At 43.6% G+C, this 27,173-nt stretch overlaps 1 protein-coding gene across 2 annotated transcripts in view; it reads left to right on the plus strand.

Annotated features, from left to right (window-relative positions):
• Positions 1–657: 657 nt before the first annotated feature.
• Positions 658–27,173, plus strand: part of Actn (alpha actinin) — a 234,578-nt gene continuing 208,062 nt past the window's right edge. Inside the window, exon 1 of one of the 2 annotated variants that reach the window (XM_070084039.1) lies at positions 658–909. In XM_070084039.1, coding sequence (XP_069940140.1) covers positions 814–909 — 96 coding nt within the window. In that variant the 5' untranslated portion in view covers positions 658–813. The remainder of the gene's footprint in view (positions 910–27,173) is intronic. The other variant, XM_070084038.1, reaches the window with a different exon arrangement.

Below are 27,173 nucleotides of genomic sequence, written 5' to 3' on the forward strand. Positions count from 1 at the left end.
TTATTTCGTATCACATGAAAATGTATTTGAAAGTTTATAGGAATGTAAGTTTCGTACGTCCGACAGCGTTGCGGAGATGCGGTTGCCAGCTTTATTTCTGGACGATGAAGTTGGAAGCAATTTTGTAGCACTCACAAAAATAAACATCATTAGCTTTGTGTAATTTGTTAACTTTAAGCGGACATTTCATTTGTGTTAAGTAAGTTAGTGAAACAAGCAAGAATGTAGCGACGATTCATTTTGAAAATTCTTTTGTTGTGAGTTGCCACTACGTATCTGGGAGCTTTCGAAACACGTCATTACCTGCATTTTCTATAAGAAATGCAAAAATATTAATGAAAGGTGAAAGAGCCATTGTTGTATTGGGTACTGAAGTGCAGTCGATCCTGCCATATATGGAGGTTGGCCAAGAGGGCTTAATGCTCTCCTATATGAGTTCCATTTTAAATTTCTCGAATAATATGTATTGTTTCATCCTTAACAACTGTAAAAGAATATATGTATGTTATAAATGGACATGGGGATTAACTACAAAATTAGTTATAAGCCGAGAAGAAAAAAGATTTCGGTTGATGCTAAAATAAGCGTAGGAGTAATGCTGTATGAGATGTTGGTAGTGGTTGTGTGGCAGCGTCGGGGGGGCGGGGCGGGGCGGGGCGGGGGCGGGTCAGTGCTGTGCCGCTCTGCTCCTCGACCGGGTGTATCTCGCCGCTCCCGGTGTGGTGGTTGTGTGGTGTTGTGGTGGTGCCCGTCCTCCCCCTCACTAGCGATAATTTTGTGACAACTTCCCTCCAACAGTTCTTGGAGAACGACATGGAATACCAGAACGACCAAGAGTACATGGAGCCTGAGGAGGAGTGGGAGCGCGAGGGCCTCTTGGACCCCGCCTGGGAGAAGCAACAGAAAAAGGTTGGTGCTGAGGCTTTCAACCTCCCTCCTCACCGCCCTTCCCGATAACCATATCATCACTGCCATATCTAATCTCGGCAGCACACTGCTTCATACTAACACCGACACGACGCACCTTGTCTCCCACGAACCTCGCAATTATGTTCTGATTACGTCGAAAACTATTGGTTTACAGCTAAACTAAAAAGAAAATTCGACATTTCCGCGTCGCACTGAACACCGCTTAGGGAGTAACTCCTGGAATTTGGTGAATTCATTGCCAACGAAACGCAACGAAAAGGAACACGCTCGTGGTCAAGTGTTGAAAGTGTTCGTTAAGGTGATTACCTGCCGTTAGTCTCGTAATAGTAAGAGGTGAAGGGCCGTAGGTGGTGCGGCCTAAATTGAGGTGGAGCAGAGCACAGCCTCCCGGGCATCAGTGCTCTGCACGGTAAACACAGCCACACCGGTCGCCACCGGGACTCAACCACCGTTAACACTTTAAACTACAGTCCCACCGGTATTGCTAGAGGACATACTGGTACAGCACGGCTGCCACCAGTATTTGCCAAGGGAGGTGCTGATATTTTACAGCCACCAGTACCTGCCTGGTACTACCTGGTAGTGCACGGCTGTCAGCGCCAGTCAGTACTGCACAGCCTCTGTCGGAAGGTACTGGTGCTAAACAACCACCATTACCTGCCAGGGAAGGTGTGCTATGCGAAATATAAACCCCCAACTGGGTATACAAAGGTGCTGGTATTATAGAGCCACCAGTACCTGCCAGGGGTTCTCGTACTAAACATCCACCAGTACCAGCCAGAGAAGTTGCTGGTATTGCACAGCCACCAGTACCTGCCAGGGAAGGTGCTGGTACTACATAGCCACCAGTACCTGCCAGGGGAGTTGCTGGTACTACACTAGTACCTGCCAGGGGAGGTACTGGTGCTACACTGCTATCAGTTCCTGCCAGGGAAGGTGTTGGTACTGCACAGCCATCAGTACCTGTCAAGAGACCTACTGGTCCTACACAACCACCACTACCTGTCACGGGTGCACTGGTGCTAGTCACCAGTACCTGTCACGGGTCTACTGGTGCTACACAGTCGCTAGTATCTGCCAAGGGTCTACTGGCGCTAGACAATCACTAGTATGTCACGGGTCTACTGGTGCTAGACAGCCACTAGTATCTGCCATGGGAAGTACTAGTGCTACACAGTCACCAGTACATGTCATGGGTGATGCTGGTGCTAGACCAGCATCACCAGTGCCTGCCATGGGAGGTACTTACACTAATTACCAGTACCTGCCAGGTGTGCTACCACCAAGTTGGATATTACAAACCAGGAAGAACCATTGTCATCCAAGCAGGGCCACAATCGACATGGCAATACCATTGTATACATGGCAGGGTCATAATGTATTGGCAGGCCAGAGTCTACCATGACTCACGAAATCGTAATGACACGATTGCAAACAAACCATACCTCGGCCGGGATTGAACCCGCGGTCAGAGAGTCTCAAAACTCCAGACAGGGTTTACCATGGAGGGCCATAGTCTACTAGGAAGGGTCATAAGCTACCAGGCAGGGCCATTACTTTTATAGTAGGTGAGAAAGTCAGTATTTCACAGAAATTTTTAATAATCTAGCAGTTGTGATACAAATAAATGAAACCCAAGAAAATAAGTACATGTTCAGTCACTAGTTTGTTGAGTGTAGGTAATTGTACGAGGGTACACCCCCACGCTTACGGGCTTTTGATCCAAGGAATTTCCTCGTGTTCCCCTGGCTCTGTATGACCTCTACGTGTTTAGCGCTTCCCTGTCAATATGATGGAGGTTGTAAGATCGTGCACCACTTAGATATGTACATCAAACCAGTTCTATAAGGATTCAGCCTTTCCTGATGAGGAAGGGGGGTATGGTGCAATTGAAGGGCTCTCTAATTCCAAGGAATTTGAGTCAGTCCCTTCCTGGGGTCAAATATCCCCTCCAGTTTCCGAGGCGCTGTTGGTCTTTGGTTAGTCCTCTTAATAACCCAAAGAAAGTCGCACTGAGAAATCTTTTAGGCTGGATGAATTTTTTCCACTTAAACCCATTTTCCAATGAGAAATGCTAGATGCGCGTGGTTTGTATAATTCAAAATACATGTATACTTGATGTGAGGTGCTTGTTGGCAGTAAGTTTAGCTACTTGGAGGAAATAGAACACGGAGGCTACACTTTGCACCTAGTAGTAGAAGCAGCGGGAGCCAGCACAGGTGTGGGTAACATGTGTGGGGTCGGGGTGACCTTGTAAACATAGCTCTACTCTCATGGCTGCTCTGCTGGCGGTGTATCGCTCTTGGGGGTTTAACGATTTTCCGTGAATAATTTAATTCTCTGCTTAGTTTGGGACAGGGCCTTAAGGGTGGTCACCCCCGAAACCGTCTACAAGTAATCTAGCTCTTGGCCACTGTTGTGATCATGTACTCACCGAGTAGTGTTAATTAAATGAGATACTTGTGTAACATTTTAGTATCTTTATTCTGGAAACGTTTCGCCATCCAGTGGCTTCAGTCCAATGCAGTGAAAGGTGGAAGATGAGAGGAGTTTGAGGTAATCAGTTCCTCAGCCTGGAGTTGACGTGTTCAGTACATCAGTCAAGATTGATGGACTGAACACATCAATCAAGATTGATGGAGTGAACACAGTGAAGACTGACGGACCGAGCACATCGACCCCAGGCTGAGGGGCTGATTACTTCAAACTCCTCATTCTCCACCTTTCTCTGCATAGGATGCTGTATAGCCCTTGTGGCTTAGCGCTTCTTTTTGATTATAATAATAATCTGCATTGGATGAAGAAGTCACTGGCTGGTGAAACATTTCCAGAATAAAGATACCCAAATGTTGCACAGGTGTCTCATTTATCAACCTGTCGGTTTTCTAAACCATTTATTCAAAACACCGATTAGTGTTTGCAGGGGTCGATTGACAGCTGGCCACGCCTCTTAATTTGTTTATTTACTGGTAGATCAACCTGCCTACTCTTAAAATTGGGTATGGTGTTTACCTTGCGCTCCGTGTACTCAATACCTGAGTTTAAAAAAAAAATGCTTTCAATTCCCTGTGGCTTATGTGTCTTCAGCTGTCATGTGTCCTGACTGCTGGCATCTCAACTGCCGTGTCACTAGCCTCCTGCTAGCATCTCTGCTGCCATGTGTCACCAGGCTGCTGCTTACATCTCAGCTACCATGTGTTACCTGGCTACTGCTGGCATCTCAACTGCCATGTGTTACCTGGCTGCTGCTGGCATCTCAACTGCCATGTGTCACCTGGTTGCTGCTGGCATTTCTACTGCTTTGTGTCACCTGGCTGCTGCTGGCATCTCAGCTGCTGTGTGTCACCTGGCTGTTGCTGGCATCTCAGCTGCTGTGTGTCACCTGGCTGCTGCTGGCATCTCAACTGCCATGTGTTACCAGGCTGCTGCTGGCATCTCAACTGCCATGTGTTGCCTTGCTGCTGCTGGCATCTCAGCTTCCATGTGTCACCCGACTGCTGCTGGCATCTCAACTGCCATGTGTCACCCGACTGCTGCTGGCATCTCGGCTGCCATGTGTCACCTGACTGCTGCTGGCATCTTAGCTGCCGTGTCACCTGACTGCTGCTGGCATCTCAGCTGCCATGTGTCAACTGACTGCTGCTGGCATCTCAGCTGCCATGTGTCACCTGACTGCTGCTGGCATCTCAGCTGCCATGTGTCACCTGACTGCTGCTAGCGTCTCAGAGAGCTTGTCCTCAGCTTGTGTATGTGAACCATATTGTATAGTGGGATCTCGGGTGAGGTGAGCGTGTGGCACTTCCTGTAACATGATCCAGCGAGTGTTGCGTTACCTGCATAAGTGTGAGAACCAGTTGTGTCAGCCTCTAGCCTCACGCCCACAACCTGTCGCCTAACCTCTAGTGAAATTAATATTACAACTATTTCCACATGTAAGTGCTAAATCCACAGGAGTCATACAGCGACTAGAGAATGGGAGACAGGTTTGGTCATAGGAAGGAAAGAGTAGCTCCAGTGTCTTAGGTAAGAACTCGTATGTCAAGATTCCTTGGCTCACAACCATGAAGAATCAGCTCCAGTGTAAAAAAAAAAAAAATGCTGAGGAGGACAGGCGTGACCCATTTTGGCCATAATAATCTTCGACTGTGGCCTTACGGGATGGGTATAGGGTACATAATCGATATAAAATTAAAACCTTTTCTGCTCACCTTTTGATTTTCACGATGAGACGATGGTATTATTAACCCAGGATAGCCTAAGAAAGCCTTGTTGCCTGTTTTAGTTATGGTCCGTTTCCCTGGAATGCGACTTGCAAGTCAGTACATCCAGTAACCAATTTACTGCTGAGTGAACAAGGGCAGCAGAAATCGAACTTTTGTCTATTCGGCTATTAGCTGAATGCTTTACAGCTGCGAGTCACCCCTTATGTCATATTTGACAGCTTGTGTAATAAGTAAGTAGACTTTGGAGGTCTGGCAGTAAGAGCAGAGATGAGTATAGCGAGGCTACAGTGAAAACCATGGATTTCCTTTTGAATTTATTGGGTGTGAGGGTGGGTAGCGTTATTTGGCGCGGTAGTATTTGTTCCGGGGTGGTGTAAGGTGCAGCGTGGGCCATATTTGGTGGAGTGCCCAGTACCAGACCAATATATTCACCAGAAGCGCTGCTGAGGGGAGAGGCGGCCGGCTTACTGGGCCTCCACTACAAATGCATTAGAAATAAATATGCACAGTTTAACCTTGTTGGGTTATCGTAGGTTAATTCTGTGTAGTGTATCATCATTGTTTTCCTATAATTATTATGTGCCATATATATTGTCAATGTTTCAAGGCATAACCGCCCTCCCGCAGCTGGGTCTAAGAGCAGGCCTCATAAATTGGAATGGAATTAGTACAGGAATAAAGATCAAGAAAAACAGGAAAATAAAGCAAAATATATATAAAGTGTAAGCAGAAGTTCGTTGTGCAGTGTTTACTTGCCATCTTAATTGTTCAAGAGACTGAAAGAAAAGGCCATCAAACCTGTGACAGGTGCCAGAAAATTAAAAAGGCTTCCGTTTCTCTTTCATATGATAGGACGGTGGTACCTCCTAGGATGCTTACTGCAGTCATTGTAGAACATTATAATAAATCATAATACTGTGTCAAACAATATATAATTAACAGGAATAAAGTTTTTCTTGAGTTAGTGAAGAACAACTGAGGCTGGCACTTGCAGGTGATACTGTGGTGGTACCCAGCCACTCACATACCTCAGGGGTCGTGTCATCGGGTCGAGTGTGTTAGCCTGCTTCTCTTTCTCACTCTCCAACCCCCTCAAGATATATTGACGTAATTTGGCACACGTCATGGTGTGGAATATTGCTGAAGGATGATTATAATATGAGAGATAACTAGCTAGAAAAAGTGGATGCGCTGCTGCACCTAGGCTTTTGGTTTTTTTTTTATATGCACTGTATCACGAAAACACATTTATATACAAAAATAAAATGCATTTACGTCTGATATATTTGTTTGCAAATTTGTGTGTAATGTGAAGCAATTTGTAAAGCGTTGAGATAGTGTTATCTAGCAAATGAAGAGCTATTGTACAGAATGTACTGTTCAGGAAAGTATTCAACTTCATATAAAACGATGCTGCAATATGCATACACAAGTGGATAGCCCATTATACCCTGTACGTCTTGCTGAGGGAAGCTGTTCATTGTTACTCGGAACATCTCTCTCCTGTCTCCACCTGTCGCTGTTTGTTTAACTTAGCACAGTCATTATTAGCAAAAACACATGTTCCATAAATCTTACATTTACAGACACTCGGGTCCCAAAGGTGGCACAGAGATACAATGTGTTAATTTATTTTTCGGGGAAGATCTCCTAACGTGGGTCTTATTCATATAACTATACTCGGAATATGTACTGAATTTATCCTGGACAATGATATACCGTACAAGTTGTTTAAAGTTCTATCTCGCGATTCTTGAACGGAGGATCGAGACTACAACAACTATTGCTACCTCTACTTTGAATCACCCACTAGGGCCTAGCGTTCACTCAAATATAATAATCTTTATCCTGCGTCACACTAAGAGTTCAGAAGAGCAGCGATCTCGTGGCGCTTCTAACAAACGTTTGTTTCACCTTTCATCTAGATTGGTACGTGGAGCACAGGCACAAGCTGTGATCATACATTTTATTAACAGAAAATTACACTATATTCATGAGTATATGAATATTGTACGAATAATTCTAGCTGTTTTTTCAAACAAAACCCCATATTATAAGAATAAAATAAAGGCACATTGCCGTAGGTCTACTAACCCATATTAAGCAATTTCTGTTCACCCATCCAATACTATTCATATCTCTGATTCATCCTTAAACTGCCTAAATTATTTATTTCATTGACTCCACTAAAAAGTTTGTTCTCGGGTAATTTCCCCTCAAGGAAGGTTCCTTGATGTTGGTGAGGGGCTCTTGATTTAGGGAATTGGATCTATGCTCCAGTTCCCCGAATTAAGCCTGAATGCCTTCCACATCCCCCCCAGGCGCTGTATAATCCTCCGGGTTTAGCGCTTCCCCCTTGATTGTAATAATAATAATAATAATCTCGGGTAATTCGAGCTACAATCTACACGGATCAGACCTATTGGCCCATCATTCCCCAAGCGCTACATGGCTCCAATGGGTTTAGCGGTTCCACATAAATATAATAAGAGTTCGAACCAGTGTTGTGTTATATCCTCTCCATACATGAATGTATTCTCCGGGAATTCATTGATTGCTCTCTTGGTTAGGTATTTTCAGCACTTCAAGTACACCTTAATCAAAGCCCCTCCCCCCTTCCCTCTCATTCTGCGTGGGTCTTCATAGTGAGAGAACTTGTGGTTCATAGAGAACCAGTGGTTCATCATAACGGGAGACAAGCTGTTATCTTAGCAAGACACCACCCGTGGTTCATCACAGCAAGACACCCAACTCGTGATTCATCACAAGACAACCAGTGGGTCGTCACAATAGAAGACAAGGTGTTATCGTAGCAAGACAACCAGTGGTTCATCACAGCAAGACAACCAGTGGGTCGTCACAGTAGGAGACAAGGTGTTATCGTAGCAAGACAACCAGTGGGTCGTCACAGTAGGAGACAAGGTGTTATCGTAGCAAGACAACCAGTGGGTGGGTCGTCACAGTAGAAGACAAAGTGTTATCATAGCAAGACAGCCAGTGGGTCGTCACAGTAGAAAACAAGGTGTTATTATAGCAAGACAACCAGTGGGTCGTCACAGTAGAAGACAAAGTGTTATCGTAGCAAGACAACCAGTAGGTCGTCACAGTAGAAGATAAAGTGTTATCATAGCAAGACAGCCAGTGGGTCGTCACAGTAGAAAACAAGGTGTTATTATAGCAAGACAACCAGTGGGTCGTCACAGTAGAAGACAAAGTGTTACCATAGCAAGACAACCAGTGGGTCGTCACAGTAGAATACAAGGTGTTATCGTAACAAGACAACTCGTAGTTCATCAAATTAATAAAAATGGAGGGTATATGGAAGAAGGCTAAAGGTCTAACATGTATGAACAATGATCGCAGACTCGAGCAACCTGAAAATTACTTATACAGTCATTTTGTTTCTTGAACCCTTCAAGGTGGGGGGAGGGGGTTACCTTGATGCTGGTGAAGGCCGCATCAAACCTAATTGCCTCCCATTCCCCGGGTGCTGTATAACTCTTACGAATTTGGCGGTTCCCCATAAATACTAACCGTAAATCAGCAAGGACCCATAAATGGCATTCGACCAATTACAGAATGCAAGGCACAGGTGTGGCACCCACTTAAACACACTGTGTGTGTGTGTAAAGTATTGCTGCAATATTGATGCCGGAAATGAGCAACCTAATGTTATGAAAACCACGAACAGGAAATCATGACGTTAGACGGGCGGAGAAAAAGAGCGGACATGATCACAGTGTACAAAATACTTGGGAATAAGCCGAGTAGATAAGACTTATTTAGCAAGAAAGAAAAAATGTAGCGATAAACCCTTAGACGTTACAGAACCTCTGAAATTAGTGATACTAAGGTTTTAATGGAGGAAGGCAAGAGTAGATTCAGTTTTTTTTGATCAAGAACCTTTCACTAGCATCATGGCGGCCATCTTGAAGGGGCGGTGATAGTAGGAAGTGGATCACTTATTGAGCGTTATAATGGAAACAAAAACTCTGAATAGCTTCAAAAAATTTCCGGGAATTTTAGATCATATCGGGTAATAAAATTAAGAGGCGGGCCCAGGAACTGTAGCTTTAACTCCGCAAGCTCAGCTTGGTAATTACATGTGCGTTATATATGTTAATGGTTCCAGGGATCATCGGCCCCGTGACCCGGTCTCAGATCACACCTCGTAAATTGGAAAGGAATGTTACAGGAAAAGAATTAATAAGAAACGCATAATGAAAGCAATGATTACGGTATACTGGATATCAGATTCGCTTGTAAGACAGATCATCTTGCATGGAAAGAAAGATCATTGGTCTTACGCTGTTCAGTGCCTCCCTGAATGTTTGCTGTCCACCCACCGTCCATCTGCATGCTCAGTTGCTCTGATGTACGATAAAATGCAGCAAACACCAGGTTGCTTGATCTTGTTAAATAGGAAAATATTAGTTTTAGGTCACCACGATAAGAGACTTGAATTGAGCCTGAGACAGAGGGGGAATGTTGCGTCACTCAGAGTGCTCGTGGAATGTCCACGTCATTCTGGTACCAACTCTTGTAAACACGGATATTTACGTCACCTAAATAATTTAACGTTGACATGGTTTCCAGAATCGTGGAATTCTCAGTGTTTTGTGTGTGATTGTGATAACTAATTAAAATTGGGAATAGGTTCTGCATAACCATTCGGGTTAAGCCATTATTCATAATAATAATAATAATAATATTTTATTATTATTATTATTATTATTATTATTATTATTATTATCCAAATTGGGTAGATACGTATTGTCTTGGTTAAATTGGTATATTATTATTATTATTATTATTATTATTATTATTATTATTATCACCAAAACTGGGAGCATCAGTACTGTCTTGCTGTCTTTTTATATAACGGTTATAATTATAAATTGTGGGAACAAAAGGTAGCTGTGTTTCCATTTCCATCACATAGGCTGGGTATCATGCATGAAATGTGTCAGCCAGAGCTGGGTGACAGTAAGATATTCTCCAGTATTCCACTATAATGTCAGTAGCTGCTACATTTTCACTGGTTACCATCTATATGCCCTTGAAGTGGGGCGCTTTGATACTGGTGAAGGGCTCTTGATCGACGGAACTGGAACAACCCTTCCCATGGATCAAACCTGATTATATAATTTTCCAGGCATTGTAAGACCCTTACGAGTTTAGCGCTTCCCCATGAATGTACACACACACTGTTAGTTACCAGTTCTCAACGGCACCTGCTATAGACAGGCTGTGGTTCGTGCGTTGGGCTGCGTGCGGCCAGCAAAAACAGACTGGTTGATCAGGCCCTGATGCACCGTGAAGTCTGGTCACGGACTGGGCCGTGGGGGCGTTGACCCCCGAAACACCCTCCAAGTAACTTTCGTGTGTGTGTGTGTGTTAGTTACCATTCTGTCCTAGGCACGTCGATTAGACACTAGGCCTGTTGTATAGGAGTGCGTGCGTGTGTGTGTGTGTGTGTGTGTGTGTGTGTGGACGGAACGGTTATACCCAGAGGAAGTTCTAAACCCGCAGGGAACATACAGCTCCTGGGGAATGGGAGGTAATCAAGTTTGATCCAAAGGCTATCGTAGCTGCCATTCCTTGGATCAAGGTCCCTTCACCCACATCAAGGTATCCCCCCTTCCCCTGGTTAAATGGGGTAATGTGGGAGAAGCAGGATTTGATATCAAGTCCCACGCCAGACTTTTGGGTCGCAAGCTAGTAAAATAAACAAATTGCTTAAGAATATGGCGTGGGGGCTGTGAGCCGCTTGTTTTGGTTGTGCATGTGTGGTAGCACCAGCAGTGTTAGTGTGGGTGTGTGTGGGTAGTGTGTTACCCAGTTTATCACGTTTTGCATCGGTGGTATACTTGTGCGGCTATAGCAGGGCTGGTGTGGGTGGTTATGGTAGTTGCATTGGTGATAGCAGTAGTATTCTGTGGGTAATTGTGGTAGTTGCAGCAATGTTGGTGATGGTTGTATGGGTAGTCACTAGTAGTATAGTAGTAGTAGTAGTAGTAACAGTAGTGATGGTTTTAGTTGTGGCAACAAGAGTTATCTGAGCCACTTTTGGCATCAAGTTGTACTGGTTGCAGGGCGTTGGCGACTGGTTCTGGTCTTTCAACAGTGGTCGTCCGGGGTTGTACTACCCTCCTGTCATACGAGTGTGAAAAGGAAACCTGCTGAATATTTTGCCCTCTGGAAAGACTGCTGGTATTTTCTTTGCCTCGTGAACACCTAAGTTGTCATGTAAATTCAGTATACATTTATTTTCATTTTTTTTTCTGGGGTAATAATTCCTGGAATCATTAACAGATATATGTAGACGATTATTCTAGTGAATTTTTGTTTAACTTTTGTCAATAAAGATTATTAAGGGGGTACCGTTAAGTGGTTATCTTAATATTTTTTCTTCAAAGTTTTTGTTCATAACTTGAGAACGCCTCATCCGTTTGGCTTCAAATTTTCGGTGCTGGCAGAGGTACACTGGCTGGAGATATGGGGATAGCTTTATGTGTTTTGAGGTACAGGTACCTGAGGTTATGAAGGATATTTTTAAGTGTTGAGGCACAGGGGGCTAGGGTTATGGGGGATACCGTTGTGTGATTTAAGGTGTAGGGGGCTGGGGATATGGGGGATAATTGCGTGGGTTGCTGTTTATAGGGGGGGGGGCTAAAGTTATGAAGGATATCTTGACATATGTTGGGATATGGAGATACCTTTCCCGACACTTGCAGCAACCTAATCAAGTCTAGTTGTTGCATTGTTGGAGAAGCTCTAAACCTGTAGAGGTCGTACAACAGAGGGGAAAGTTGATGATCAGGTCTGATCAGAGAAAAGGGAAGTAGCTCTAGTTCCTGAGATCAAGAGCTCTTCAGCATCAAGGCATCCCCCTCTTTAAGGGTCATCAGGAATGAGAGAGACGCGAGTACCCGAAATATATTACATAACTAGGGAGTTATCCACGTGTCATTACTGTAAAACATTGTAACTCGTGGATAATAAAATATTTATTTATAATCCAAGGAGAGGTTATCTCTGAAGCGAATAAGATCAGCTGACAAACACAAGTACACACTGCTTGTGTGTGTGTGGTCTGACATATAAATACAAACTGCTTGTGTGTGAGCTAACATATACACGTACAAACTGCGTGTAGAGGAGAGAAATGCACATGTACGTTCACTCCAGGCTAGTGCAGATGACATGCGCACATATAAATTGCTTGTGTATGTAATTACCTATTTGTAGCAACAGGAGCAGAGCTGTGCTCGTGGTGTTTTGCCTTCAATGTTCTTCATTATATATATTTTTCAGAAAGTTCCAGTGGTTGCAGCACCTGCTAATTCCTCTTAATGTATTCCAGTGGTCAACCACTATTTGAAGTGTACGTGAATGTTCACATTAGGCTAGTGCAGTTGACACGTACTAATTGTTTGTGTGTGTGAAGGGCACTTGCACGTTCACTTCTGGTTGTACCATTGTTTCTAGCTACTTAGGAGTTCAAGTGGGCTTGTATTACACAAATGGTTTTAATAAACATTTTGTGCACGAGGCCAGGGAGCACTGCAAAAAAAGTCGGTCTCATAAAGATTGCAAGATTAGGATGCACAACAGCTATGCTTCTGCTCAACAATACCTCTCCTCGACTCTACTTCTGTTCTACTGTGCTCCTTAATGAGCCTCTCAACTGTGCCTCTGTGTTGGGGAGGGAAAAATCTCCTTACGCCTACTGCACTTATTTGTTTTCACATATAAGGAAAACTACCAGTGGATAACTGTCCTCAAGAGGAACCTTGATAAGCTTCTCTTGAAAACCCACGATCGGCCGAGCTGTGGTGCTTACGGTAGGAATGTGTAGTGTGTACAATTAGCACTGGAAATTTGACTGATTAGAGCATCACCAAGGATCCCTGGTCTGAGACCGGGCTGCATTGATGATCTCTTGAACCATTAAGAGATATAGTGGAACCTCAAATTTCGAATGTATCACTTATCGAACTTTTCGAAAATAGAACGTTTTTTTCGAACCAACTGTCCCTATCATCAAACTCGCCCCTATAATAATTGTGGCATCTTGTTCTCCCTATTGATGATGACACTAAATCTTTACATGTCATATCAATGTATGTTAACATGTGGTTATTGGGTCTTCACGATGAAGAATTAGACACGTGCAACATCTGGGTATCTTCATATGTAGACGTTTCGTCATCCAGTAGCTTTATCAATACAAGGACATAATGTAAAACTATATAGAAAAGATGGTGTAATCAGTTCGTCAGAGAACCGTTGTCTGTGACTACGGTTCTCTTTACCAACTCGGAGGCTGAGGGACTGATTACATCATCTTTTGTATATAGTTCTACATTATGTCTTTGTATTGTATTGATAAAGCCACTGGATGGCGAAACGTCTACATGTAAAGATACCCAGATATTGCACATGTGTCTAATTCTTCATCCTGTCGGTATTATATATAATTCATGGACAACACTGGGTTTTCACCTTGTCCTTCTATCAGCCAACAACGTCATTGCTCTGTAGCATTATACAGCGCGTCTTTGGTTATCTGGATGCGGGTGCCACACTATATGCATATTTCAATTTTAATGTAATATATGTTATGAATATATTTAGCATATGATCGTACATATATATGTAGGTTGTTTTGAAATTTTTAAGAGAACTGGCAGAAGTTTCTCACTACCGTACTTAAAATTTTCTTGCGCGTCTTTGGTTATCTGAATGCGGGTGCCACACTATATGCATATTTCAATTTTAATGTAATATATGTTATGAATATATTTAGCATATGATCGTACATATATATGTAGGTTGTTTTGAAATTTTTAAGAGAACTGGCAGAAGTTTCTCACTACCGTACTTAAAATTTTCTTGCGGCCCTTCTATGAAACCGGAAAGACTCCCACTCTTTCAGTATGTATGTGTGTGTGTGTATATAAATATATATGTTGTGGCGATTAGATGAAACTGGTCAATTAGCAAGAACGTTTAAAGATATATTTTCTCATTTATGTTAAAGTAAAAATTAATAATTTTGTACCAAAAGAACCTTAGAAAACTTACCTAACCTTATTATAACAAGCGCAGTTTAATTTAACCTGATTCAACTAATTATATTTTAGATAAGTTTACAGTAATTTAATAATAAGCAAACACAATTAAATTTACTCTTTTTCGTTAGGTTCAGAACGATTTTTGCGAAATTATTGCATGCATAAATTTTTGCTTGCCTTATTCGACAAGAGAATTACTATTTAAGCCAAAAATCGCAAGTTCTACCTATTCGGCACGACATATATATATATGTCGTGCCGAATATGTAAAACTGGTCAATTAGCAAGAACTCATTTAAAATTAACTCCTTTCTGAAATTTTCTCTTTTACCTTTAAAGATATATTTTTTTCATTAGTGTTAATGTAAAAATTTATAATTTTGCACCAAAAGAATCTTAGAAAACTTACCTAACCTTATTATAACAAGAACAATTTATTTTAGCCTAACCCAACTAAATATATTTTAGATTTGTTTACAGTAATTTAACACTAAACAAACACAGTGAAATATATTTTTTTCATTAGGTTCAGAATGATTTTGGCGAAATTATTGCATACACAAATTTTCACTTGTCCTATATGGCAAGATGAGCGTTGCTATTTAAGCCAAGATAGCAAGTTCTGCCTATTCGGCACGACATATTTATCAATAACAACACTGCGACTAGCCGAGGATTCGAACCCATGTCGTTTTGGCCCTGCCTCATGATGAGCGAAAATCACATGACGCTCTAACCCACTGAACCACACAATCCTGCAAGAATCAAGCACCCAGCAGAGCTAGGAGTTTTACCTTGATGCGAGGACATGCGGTGGTGTGGGTGCCTCTGAGCTAATTTCATTCTAATCCCTGTTTGGTGTACTAGCCTTCACAAGCAGCTCCAGCTCCTGGCCACTCCTCTTAACTGCATATGACGAGTGTGATTTTTTTTTTTGTCACACACACCTCCCACCCCTAGCCACCCTCCCACCCCTCCCACACCTACCTCCCTCTTACCTACCTAGTTAGGGAGGACTTACAAGTGTGAAGAGAGGCAGGGATAGCGGAGTGAGGAAAGAAGAGTGAAATGTGACGTGATGAAATACGAATGCTGGCTGACTGGCAGACAAGGTTGTAAGCTCGCAGACAAGTTAGTAAGCTGGAGAACAGTCTGGTAGTCTACCTACCTATCTAGAGAGTGTTCCGAGGAGCCAACGCCCCTTCCGGTCCGGTCCCAGACCACGCGTGGTGAATGGCTAGATTACACACTTTTGGTGCTAGCCACACAAGGTCCAAGGTATGCACCACAGCCCGGCTCATCAGGAATTGAGAAACTTGTTCGCTTCTGTCTTAGACAGCCAGGGGTGTGTTGGTAATCCCCTTTATATATGAAGGAAGGGAATTTGCAATCAAAAAAGCTAATGTAAGTTGACAGAAAAGTTACTCTTGAATACGTAGACTTTTAGGCAGTCTGCACACCATTTTATATATGTGCAGATTTCAACGTTTCACCGAGACACCGAGGGGAAGCTAATAATACATCTCGCGCTGTTTTATTCTTGTTCGTGGTTAACCCTCAGGGAAGGTATTCGAACTACGCTCTCTTTCCTCGGATCAAACCTGATTGCACCCATTCCCCAGACGCTACATGACCCCTTAAATCCGTAAGGGTCATGTAGGATATGTATAAAAAATTCGGTAAGACAAACATGAAACACTTCTCTATCTTTTTTTTTTTGTGTGTTTTGCCAAGTTTTACACATGAATGTTATTCATCAGCTTATCTTGTTGTATGCCATTAATATAATAATAATAACTTTGTTGTTGCCTCATTACTTGTTGTAAGAGGCTTAAGATTGGAATGTAACATGATGGTTTCTGAAGCCACACACACCTTCTAATTATTGACAAAGGAATTCAGTTACAACTTTTGTGGATTCCCTCTCACAAAGACCTCTGCACGTAACATCATTGCCTCGATACCATAGCTAAATTAGCAGTAAAAAGAATGATTAATATAAGTTTAGTTTACCATACCACGGGCGGAGATAGAGCCCGCGATCAGTCATAAAACTCTAGAGCGACGGGCTAGAGTGGTATGGTCTGTTTGCAATCGTGTCATTACGATTTCGTGAGTCATAATTTTAGCTTGTCAGACGCTTGAAAATGTGAATCAGACAATGCTATTATTCCGGCTTGATTCCTCCAGTATTTGCGCAGTTTGTTACTGTCATATATGGTGAGATTCTCATTTCATATGGCGAGATTCCACTTATTTCTTGATTTGAGATTCCAGTTTTATTTAATTTGATGATTTTTTTTTATTTCACGGTGAGCTTTTTCTTTCACGAATCAGAAGATAACCAGCAGATCAAAGTGAATAAGTTGAAGAGTGCGGATAAGAACCAGCGGATGAATTTCCCCATCACAGTGAAATGAGTAAAATTTGTGTATAGAGAAATAATCATTAGACTATAAGACTGATAGAAAGACACTATGAAGAGCAAACGTTCATATAAAGAGGATGGTTCACTCTCAACAGCTTTATCAAGTCACACACTTGATATACTTGCTGAGAAGGATACGTTAACTGTACACAAAATTTTCCCTGTTCACAGTATTTTTCTACTAGTCGGTAAGTCTTACCACTCAAATAAGACTACAAGACGTTGTCACTGTTAGACTAAGGAAAGGCTATAAGTACCTTTGTGAGTTCAGCCTGTATGGACGTCTTAGGCATATGACATAAAAAGTGTGTGGATTGAGACAGGGCTACACTAGCATATTGTATTTTATTGGAAGTGATTGGACAAAGACAGGGCCACATAGTAAACCAATATACCTTATGGAAAGTGTGTTGACAGACAGGGCCACACATCACAACAGTCTTATGGAAAGTGTGTGAAGAGATAGGATCACACACACCACAACATTGTATCTTCTGGAAAGTGAGAGGACAGAGACGGCCGCACCATCTGCGCTTCGCTATCCACATAAAAACTTTTTACTTCTTTAAGTAACCTTCCACCTTTTCCATACATTTACAACATCTGCCACATTATTCCCCTATGCACTCTATCATATGCCTTCTCTAAAATTGTGCCTGGACTTTCCCAAAAAATTAATTATGTAGAGACAGGTCCAGATAGACTCCTACAAGAAATGACAAACCTCCTCTTCATTGTTAATGATGAGGGACCTGAAATCTTGAATCTGCATCAACTAAATAAATGAACTGATAAACGCAGAATAAGTGGTATAGCACACAGGTAAACTCCAGTTAAATCTTACTTTAAAATATCAAACTGAATTTTCTATATATTTCAGCTTCAATTAGAACTTCTTCAGCAGACGAAGAAAGCCTCAATGGAGATAAGACTGATAAATCTAAGTTTGGGTTATCTTTTCCAACGTGGGTTATATTGAAGGTTACTCCTACATGATAAAACTGTAATCTGTGACCTGAGTCCTTAATATCTAAAGGTATTGGAGTCTGGTAAGACCTTTTGACCCCTGTAATGTTTTTATTACTGTTGTTCTCACGATGAGCTGCAGGAGCACAGACTAGTCACTCAGGCGGCAATAGGACGTAGGATGTGGTGGGGAGGATGTTGATCTCTTGTGGTAAAGAGGAATGTTTGTTACACCTGAAGTACAAACATTATCTCTCAGTTCACAGCGGGTTCGAATCCTGATGTGGACTGAGAGATAATGTTTGTTAAAAGTTCGCCCGTTTGCGAATTGTTGAGAACCTGAAGCACAGTGTAAGGGCTCTGGTGGCTAACGCTCTCGCTTCACACGGCAAGGGCTTGGGTTTGATTCCCAGCCAGAGTAGAAACATTGGGCGTGTTTCTATACACCGGTTGTCTATGTTCCCCATCAGTAAAATGGGTGCCTGGGTGTTAGTCGACTGGTGTGGGTCGCATCCTGGGATACTGACCTAAATTGCCCGAAATGCTGAGCATAACAAGGGGCTTTCTGTATAGTAGTATGTTATTGATGCCAGCTAGGCCTGTATGCCATGTACATGTACTTGTAGTAAATAAAGATATTATTATTATGGAGTGAGGAGGGTGAGGTTTGGTGGGACGGGGATGGAATAGGGTGAGTGAGATGTCAGTGAGGGTGGATGTATAACAGTAGTCGTGCGTGTACAGGACAAAAGGTGGAGAATGTGTCTCTATGATAACCATCTTTGGTCGATACTACTAGCTGGTCGACCTCTTGTGCATATCCTACCTGACGAATATCTCTCTCTCTCTCTCTCTCTCTCTCTCTCTCTCTCTCTCTCTCTCTCTCTCTCTCTCTCTCTCTATTTTACACAGGTTTTACAAGGTTAAGTTAAGGATTCCTAACTTTATTTACAAACTAAGAGCTGTTACCTACATCAGCTCATTTGAAAACCTTTTTATTATTATGAAACATACATACAGATATGGGACAGGATGCAATTGGAGCCATCTGTGGACCAGCAATTTCATTTGATTAACTGACTTTGTTTAGTTGATATGCTATACGAACATGTTCTAGACTCGAGTCATCCTAGGAATGAATGCTCTCAGATGATGTTCTGGAGACGGGTACAGTCAGGGTGAAATTGCTGCTTGCTGCCCGTCTTGTTGTGTAGAAGCTCACTTCTCGCTGTCCTCGGAGCGGAGCCAAGTGTGATACTTTGACAATGTTGACCTTGTACATGACAGTGAGGCCTCGCACATCCCTCCTGTGTTGAAGGCTCTGCTGAAATAACAGATCTATCCAGGCTGGGTCCAGGCGAGAGATGAGTCGTCTTGCTCGGTTCTCTACTCTGTCAAGCAGTGTCAGATTATATATAATATTAATTACGAGGTTCATCATCTCTCTCTTATTTTGCATTTACCTGTGACCTGTTTCCGGTGTGTTCTTACTTCTTTGGCCAGATCTCCCTGTTGATTGCCTTGTTGACCAGGCTGTTGCTGTTTGCGGTCCGCCGGCTCACGTATCCATCACAGTCTGGATAATCTAGCCCACTGCCGAGGTAGTTATCTAGTTTTCTCTTGAAGACATCTGCTGGTAGCAGGTTGAAAAGTCTAGTTCTAGTTGTGTGTGTGTGTGTGTGTGTGTGTGTGTGTGTGTGTGTGTGTGTGTGTGTGTGTTTCATAATAAATACAGTGAAAGTAACTTCGTGCATGGTGGCGCTGTTTAAGGGACAATAGTAATAGCAGCGGATGTATAATCCACTCATTGTAAAGCAGGGTCTCTGTAGGTGTATTAAGAGATAGCTCAGTAAGTGTGAAGGGACCAAGGCTTTCAACCCCCTTCATATGTATGGGGAATTACAGACAACTAGTTGTCTTCAAGAGGGAAGTTTATAAGTTCCTTCAGATAGTTCTAGTTTGCTCGGGCTCTTTTGCTTAATCTACACCTGGAAAATCCTAGAGCGACTGGACCAAAATTTGTGCACATAAATCACTCCCCATGAAAGCAAAAGACTTGGAAGACTGTGTAATATACACCCATTGAAGAGTAAGAGCAGCATTAGTAAACTTAAAAGAAAACACAAAAAGTGTCCAGGACCCTAGACTGTTCAACAGCCTCCCATCAGGCATAAGAGGAATTACCAGTAGACCCCTGGCTGCCTTCAAGAGGGAGTGAACAGATACCTAAAGTCATAAAGTCACTACCCGATTAGCCGGCCTGTGGTTCGTACGCTGGACTGCGTGCTGGTGACAGCCCTGATCCACCGGGAGGCCTGGTCATGGACTGGGCCGCGGGGGCGTTGACCCATGAAACACCCTCTAGGTACGTCGGATAGGGTTCAGCAAGCCCAAACAGCCTGATTGACCAGGTGTTTTCTATGGATAACGTGTGTGAAAGCGAGCTGTAGAGACGATGATTCCCAGAACACTCATTAGGTAGGTACCTGATGTTCCACTGACAACCCTCTAGCCACCCTTCTCAAAGTATAATAATAATAATAATAATAATAATAATAATAATAATATAATAATAATAATAATAATTAATAATAATTTTATCTCAGCCTGATACAATGTACAGAGATGGGTGACAGTTGTGCATGCAGAAAGCACATAGTTAAGACATTGTAGCGGCACATTGCTGATGTATCCAATTTTGATAAAAGAAAAACTGCCACCAGGAAAAGAAGTTAACATAGTGAAGCAGGTGACCCAAATTCTTTGTGAAAATCAAAGACTTGTAATTCCCTGGTGGGCGGCATACCAGCCTGGCTGTGCAACCATCCACCCACCATCCTACTCATATCCTCACCCACCCACCATCCTACTCATATCCTCACCCACCCACCATCCTACTCATATCCTCACCCACCCACCATCCTACTCATATCCTCACCCACCCACCATCCTACTCATATCCTCACCCACCCACCATCCTACTCATATCCTCACCCACCCACCATCCTACTCATATCCTCACCCACCCACCATCCTACTCATATCCTCACCCACCCACCATCCTACTCATATCCTCACCCACCCACCATCCTACTCATATCCTCACCCACCCACCATCCTACTCATATCCTCACCCACCCACCATCCTACTCATATCCTCACCCACCCACCATCCTACTCATATCCTCACCCACCCACCATCCTACTCATATCCTCACCCACCCACCATCCTACTCATATCCTCACCCACCCACCATCCTACTCATATCCTCACCCACCCACCATCCTACTCATATCCTCACCCACCCACCATCCTACTCATATCCTCACCCACCCACCATCCTACTCATATCCTCACCCACCCACCATCCTACTCATATCCTCACCCACCCACCATCCTACTCATATCCTCACCCACCCACCATCCTACTCATATCCTCACCCACCCACCATCCTACTCATATCCTCACCCACCCACCATCCTACTCATATCCTCACCCACCCACCATCCTACTCATATCCTCACCCACCCACCATCCTACTCATATCCTCACCCACCCACCATCCTACTCATATACTCACCCACCCACCATCCTACTCATATCCTCACCCACCCACCATCCTACTCATATCCTCACCCACCCACCATCCTACTCATATCCTCACCCACCCACCATCCTACTCATATCCTCACCCACCCACCATCCTACTCATATCCTCACCCACCCACCATCCTACTCACTATCCTCACCCACCAACCCACCATCCTACTCACTATCCTCACCCACCCACCATCCTACTCATATCCTCACCCACCCACCATCCTCAACCACCCACCATCCTCAACCACCCACCGCCCTACTCACCATCCTTACCCACCCACCATCCTACTCACTATCCTCACCCACCCACCATCCTACTCACCATCCTTACCCACCCACCACCCTACTCACCATTCTCACCCCTACTCACCATCCTCATCCACACCAGCACGCCGACTGTGGCACTATTTCAAGTCTTCCGTGCTGAGGGTGACACCACGAGCTAAGGTGACGTCACAGTGCCACCACTTACCTCAGTCCAGCCTCCCTCCAATCCCCCTCCCCTCAAACACTCTCTCCTTCACTACCTTTCATCCTCCTCCCTTCCATTCCCCTTGCCTCTCACTTTTCCCCTCCACATCCTCTTGTTTCCACCCACTCCTCGTCTGTGTCATTTTTGGGTAATGTAAACCTGATAACAGGGGTGATGTTCAGGTACACCCATATTCCCACCCACAGCAGGACCCGCCCACACCTCACCCATCACCACATATCTACCACTGCTATACCACGACAAGCCTCTCCGGCCACACGTCGTACCCCACAGTGCTCTCCCACCACCCACAGCAGCCATGTGATAATTATATAGATTGAATGTTTTCTGGCTATTTTTGGCTACCTCGTTGTAGAAGTGGCTTATCTGGGGCTAAACATACGTTTCTGTAGTTTTCGTAACCCAGTATAAAGAAATAGCATTTGTAAGTTTACACGAAACGTTAAGAAATTAATGTTAGGAACGACGTAAATATTAACGTGATAAAATAAAGGTATGTTGGTTACAAGTGCAGAAGCTCAAGTCACTTCCTGTTGTGTATATCAGTGGTAGAATATACCGACATGTTAAATTAGACAGTAAGGGGTTTATGGCATTTTATTAGCTGTATGATCCTTGTGGGTTTAGCGCTTTTGGTTATAATAATAATGGCATTTTATTGAGAAAACGTTTCATCCACCTGTGACAAACAATTTTTTAACTATCTCTGTGAGAACTGATGATATCCCTGGTTAGCGAAACGTCTTGACATGTCATAACCTGCATAATAATTTCTTATTAACATTCACCCTGTTAAAGAGGTCAGAGTGGTCGCGGTGTTAACCACCGTACTGCCTCGTGCTGTTGAGACCCTTAACATACCTACCTTCAGTCAATTCCGGGGGTCATCACCCCCTCCACACCTGTGATCGTGTCCCAGATCAGCCCTCCTGGTTGATGGCTTATTTAATCAGGTGTTGGTGTTAGCCGCACGGAGTTAAGTGTAGGCACCACAGCCCAGCTGATCAGGAAATGTCTTGTCAAGTGTCCTCTTGAAGACAGCTAGGGATCAGTTGATAATTCCTCTTGGTCCCTTTACACGGGTAAAACGTTAGATATGCTTCCTCATACCTGCTGTCCGTGTTCACTTAGTGAGTAGGTAGCTGGGTATTAGTCGACTGTTGTGGATTGCATCCCGGGGAGAAAATTAAAGGGCTCCAACGGAAATAAGATCAACAGTCTCCGATGACACACGGACTTTATTGGGCTGTCCTGGGTGCTAACTCGCTGGCTTGACAAATTCGAACAAATTTTTATCCTATTAAATTATATCGGTGACATTTTGCACCTTCTTCCTGAATCTCGCTGAGTGATGTTTCACAGCTGCGGATATAATATGCAGAGGTTGTTAGCAGCAGCTGTCACCTTGTTTCTCGGGGCAAGGCTGCATTGTGCCCCTTATTTGGTATCACTGCTGCTTATTTTAACGTTATGTGACACTTGTTTTTTTCCTGCTAACGTTTTTGTTAGCGTTATTGATTTTTATTTTTGGGGGAATAATTTTAAATTTGCGTGTACTCACCTGTTTGTATTCACTTGTTTGAGGTTTCAGAGGTCGAGTCTTAGTTCTTGGCCCTGCCTCTTAAACTGGCCTCTACCGGATTAATTTTCACTCATACTTATTATTTAAGTTGTGCATAATCTTGCTTCTTCTACTTTGTTGTCCAGGTCATTCCACTTCCTGACCACTCTGAGGGTGAGTAAATATTTCTTGACATACCTGTGACTCATCTGTGTACTTAGCTTTCAACTTTGCCCTCGTGTATATGTTCCCGCCCCTTGAACACCTTGTCCTTGTCCGCCCTATCAGTTACTCTTGAGTATTTTGTACGCCGTTGTCTTCCCTGGTAATTATGTCCTCTAATGTCATCTGGTTTAGTTACGGCATTCTCTCCCATAACTCATACCTCTTACCTCTCTGACTAGGCTTCTCGCAAACCTCTGCACCTTTTCCATTTCCGCGACATGCTTAATTAGATGTGAGTTCTATATTGATGCTGCATACTCCAACATGGAACTGATATATGTCATATATAATGTCGTGAATGACTGTTGAAATTCCAGAGAGCTGACCTTAGATTTGTTGATATTTATGAAACCACTCCTTACCAGGTGCTTCACTACTCTTTTTCTGATTAACTTCATTTCTTTATATATTAACTTCATTACCTTACATAGGAAAGGCAGATAACAGAAGCTTCTACGATTTATAATGAAGCTGTCTGTCAAGGATTTATGTACAGTCATCTATCTATATTTCTGTCTAGATCATGGACTTCCTTGTAGTTTTTCTGTAGACAGCTACGTGTTAGTACCTCCGCTGCTCGGTCCCAGACTAGTTTTTGATCAGCTGGGTTGTATATACGCTGGACTGCTGGTGGCGGTCACTAACAGCATGATCAGTCAGGCTAGCAACCAGGAGGCCTGGTCTGGGACTGGGTCGCAAGAGCAGTGACCTCGGAAGCAACTCCAGTTAATCCAGGTAACCTCTCACTTGAGGGGTCAAAATGAAAAGTGACTACCGTACGATATTAATATAATCAGTAAATGAATGTACTTAAATATAAGAAATTTACTATCGGTGATGTACCACTGTTTAGCCTGACTGGAAATTATCCTGTTTTCTTGCAGCCTGAAGGCCAGTGAAATCGGATGCATTTTGATTATCATTATTTCCATGGGGAAGCGTTAATCCCTTTGGGCTCATACAACACCTGGGGAAATAGGATGTAATTGGATTTAATCTATGGGAAGAGTAGCTTCAGTTTATTAGATGAAGAGTCTTTCAGGAGTATCAAGGCACCATGTCCCCTCCCTCCCTCCCTCCCTCCCTCCCTCCCTCCGTCCTCTCGAGGATGATGCATCTTGAGGGGAATGCCCCCACATATTATCAGTGTCGTGAGTTGGTGATATCTGTGCTAGACATCATAAAACATGTGGGAAAGGTTGTAGAACTTTAATTAACCGGATGTATGTGGGTGATGTTCGAAGTTAAATATTAGGGCAAGTGATGACAGCCATTCTTAACCAATAGCAATATATATCAATACGTAGCTAGAATATTTGAGTATAGAAATAGTTGAGGTGTGAAGAGCAACCACAGCATCCTGTGTTTTCCCGGCCGCTGTTACTCTCCCTGGTTAGGTAGAGTTCCGTTACTTCAGGGTAGGTAAGGTTAACCTAAATTAGGACGGTATCTCTTATTGGTTTTGGGGATCATCGCCTTCCGCGGTCCACTCGCACACCAGGCCACGTACATTGCAAAAGATATGTTACTTAAATTATCCCTCATGATAATTTCAAAGTAATGTGAAAATAAAGGAGAGGAAAAACACCCAAAATGAATTATTGCGCCAGGTCATGTGACTTAACAACTGTGATGCTGTGTCTTAAGTGTAGTGTAGTCCCGATTATAGTGTCTTGTATATGCTGTGATTTTATACGCATTTGTTGACACTGTGCATCTACATCTAGAAATAGGACACCTTTATAGTGTGTTTGGAGGGTGGGTGGAGTGTGGGGTGTTTTCAAGGAGAGAGGACCTAGTAGCGATCAGTGAAGAGGCGGGGCCAGGAGCTATGAATCGACCCCTGCAACCACAAAAAGGTGAGTAGACACACACACGCGCGCGCGCACACACACACACACACACACACACACACACACACACACACACACACACACACACACACACACACACACACACACACACACACACACACTCATATACAACAGGCCTAATTTCTAATCGACATGTGCCTAGGGTAAAATGGTAACACACACACACACACACACAGCTTTAAGCAGAGGTATGATAAAGTTCACGGCTCAGGGAGAGTGACCTAGTAGCGATCAGTGAAGGGGCGGGGCCAGGAGCTCGGACTCGACCCCCGCAACCTCAACTAGGTGAGTACACACACACACACACACACACACACACACACACACACACACACACACACACACACACACACACACACACACAAATCCAATTCACACCTTTTAAAGAGATCAATGCCCTATAATACACAAGCTTGAAGCCACTTTGAGATTACTTTTAAGGTGGTGGTAAAATGGTGAGGTGGTGTGTGGGAGTGTGAGGGGGGGGGGAGGCGGTTTCCGGCGGTGGTCGTACAAGACCAGCTGTTGTGTTATTCAAGCTATCACGGGTTTCCTGCCCCAGTTATAGGTAGCCTAGGTGAAGGAGACTGAGGAGGCACCTTGATGTGGCACTCCCAGTCTCACCTCACCTACCTCCCTCCCTCCCCTGTCACCACCACAGTACCAGCGCTCAGCTATCCACCACGGCACTAATACTCTAATATCACCAACACTTCATTATCACCATTATATAGCCAACAATATTATGTCCACAGTGCTAATAATACCATCCCTACAGTGCAAACAACACCACCGCACTAACACCAACTACCACCATCATAATGCCACATCTGTAACCACCACTGTCACCATTATCACCAAATTCCTCCACTATTACCACCAAAATGCCACCATCACTACCCCCACTATTACCTCCACCATTTACCACCACCACCACTATTACCCCCATCAGAGTGCCACCACTATTACTACCACAGTGCCACCACTATCATCACAGTGCCACCCCCACCCCTGCTACTTGTGTAGCTCTCCCAAGCTGGTAGGTTGTTGGCACTGAGAGTGCCTCTGGTGTTGCATGTTGCCGCTCTTTATATAGTCACCTTCAGCTGCTGTGGCCGGGTAGGGTTACTCTTCCTGCCCAGGCTGTGTTTCTGTGGTTATGCCCGGATTGCACGTCTGTGGTGACGCCCCGGACTGCACGTCTGTGGTGACGCCCCAGACTGCTTCTGTGATTCTCAGACTATTGTGTGGTGATTAGTCTGTGATGGTGCTCTGGATGTGATGTCCATTCCGTAGTTGTGGTCTAGGCTGTGCTGTTGATTACCAGGCTGTGGAATGGTGTCCAGGCTATGGTTTGGTGGTGGTGTCCCTGCTGAGGTGCCAGTTTCTTTGTTGTCTACCTGTTTTCTTGGTTCTGGGTTGCATCATGCCTGTGTCTCAGACAAGTCAGGTGGCAGTACAGCTCAACTGATGAAAAGCTCTTAATTAAAATAGCAACACGTCAAGTTGCTTCCTGCGGATTGTTAAGAGGTCTGTTCGTAATTAAATATTCCCTGAAAAGGGATACCAGTATTACTTGTCTGAAGTTCATTTTTTTTTTAATATTTTGTGGGGAATTTATATAAGTCCAAAGACCACTTTATGGACTCTGGGTGAATGTTAGTAACAAAGGGTGTTAGTTATCTTAAAGGTTGATGATTGATTTACCTGGTGTGGGCTGATCACTCATCACGGCGTGTTTTATAACAGGCCCTGATCATATATCTGCAGTACCCCCTTGTTTTCCGGACC

This window comes from Cherax quadricarinatus, chromosome 11 (genome assembly GCF_038502225.1).
Source record: "Cherax quadricarinatus isolate ZL_2023a chromosome 11, ASM3850222v1, whole genome shotgun sequence".
Taxonomy (NCBI): Eukaryota; Metazoa; Arthropoda; class Malacostraca; order Decapoda; family Parastacidae; genus Cherax; species Cherax quadricarinatus.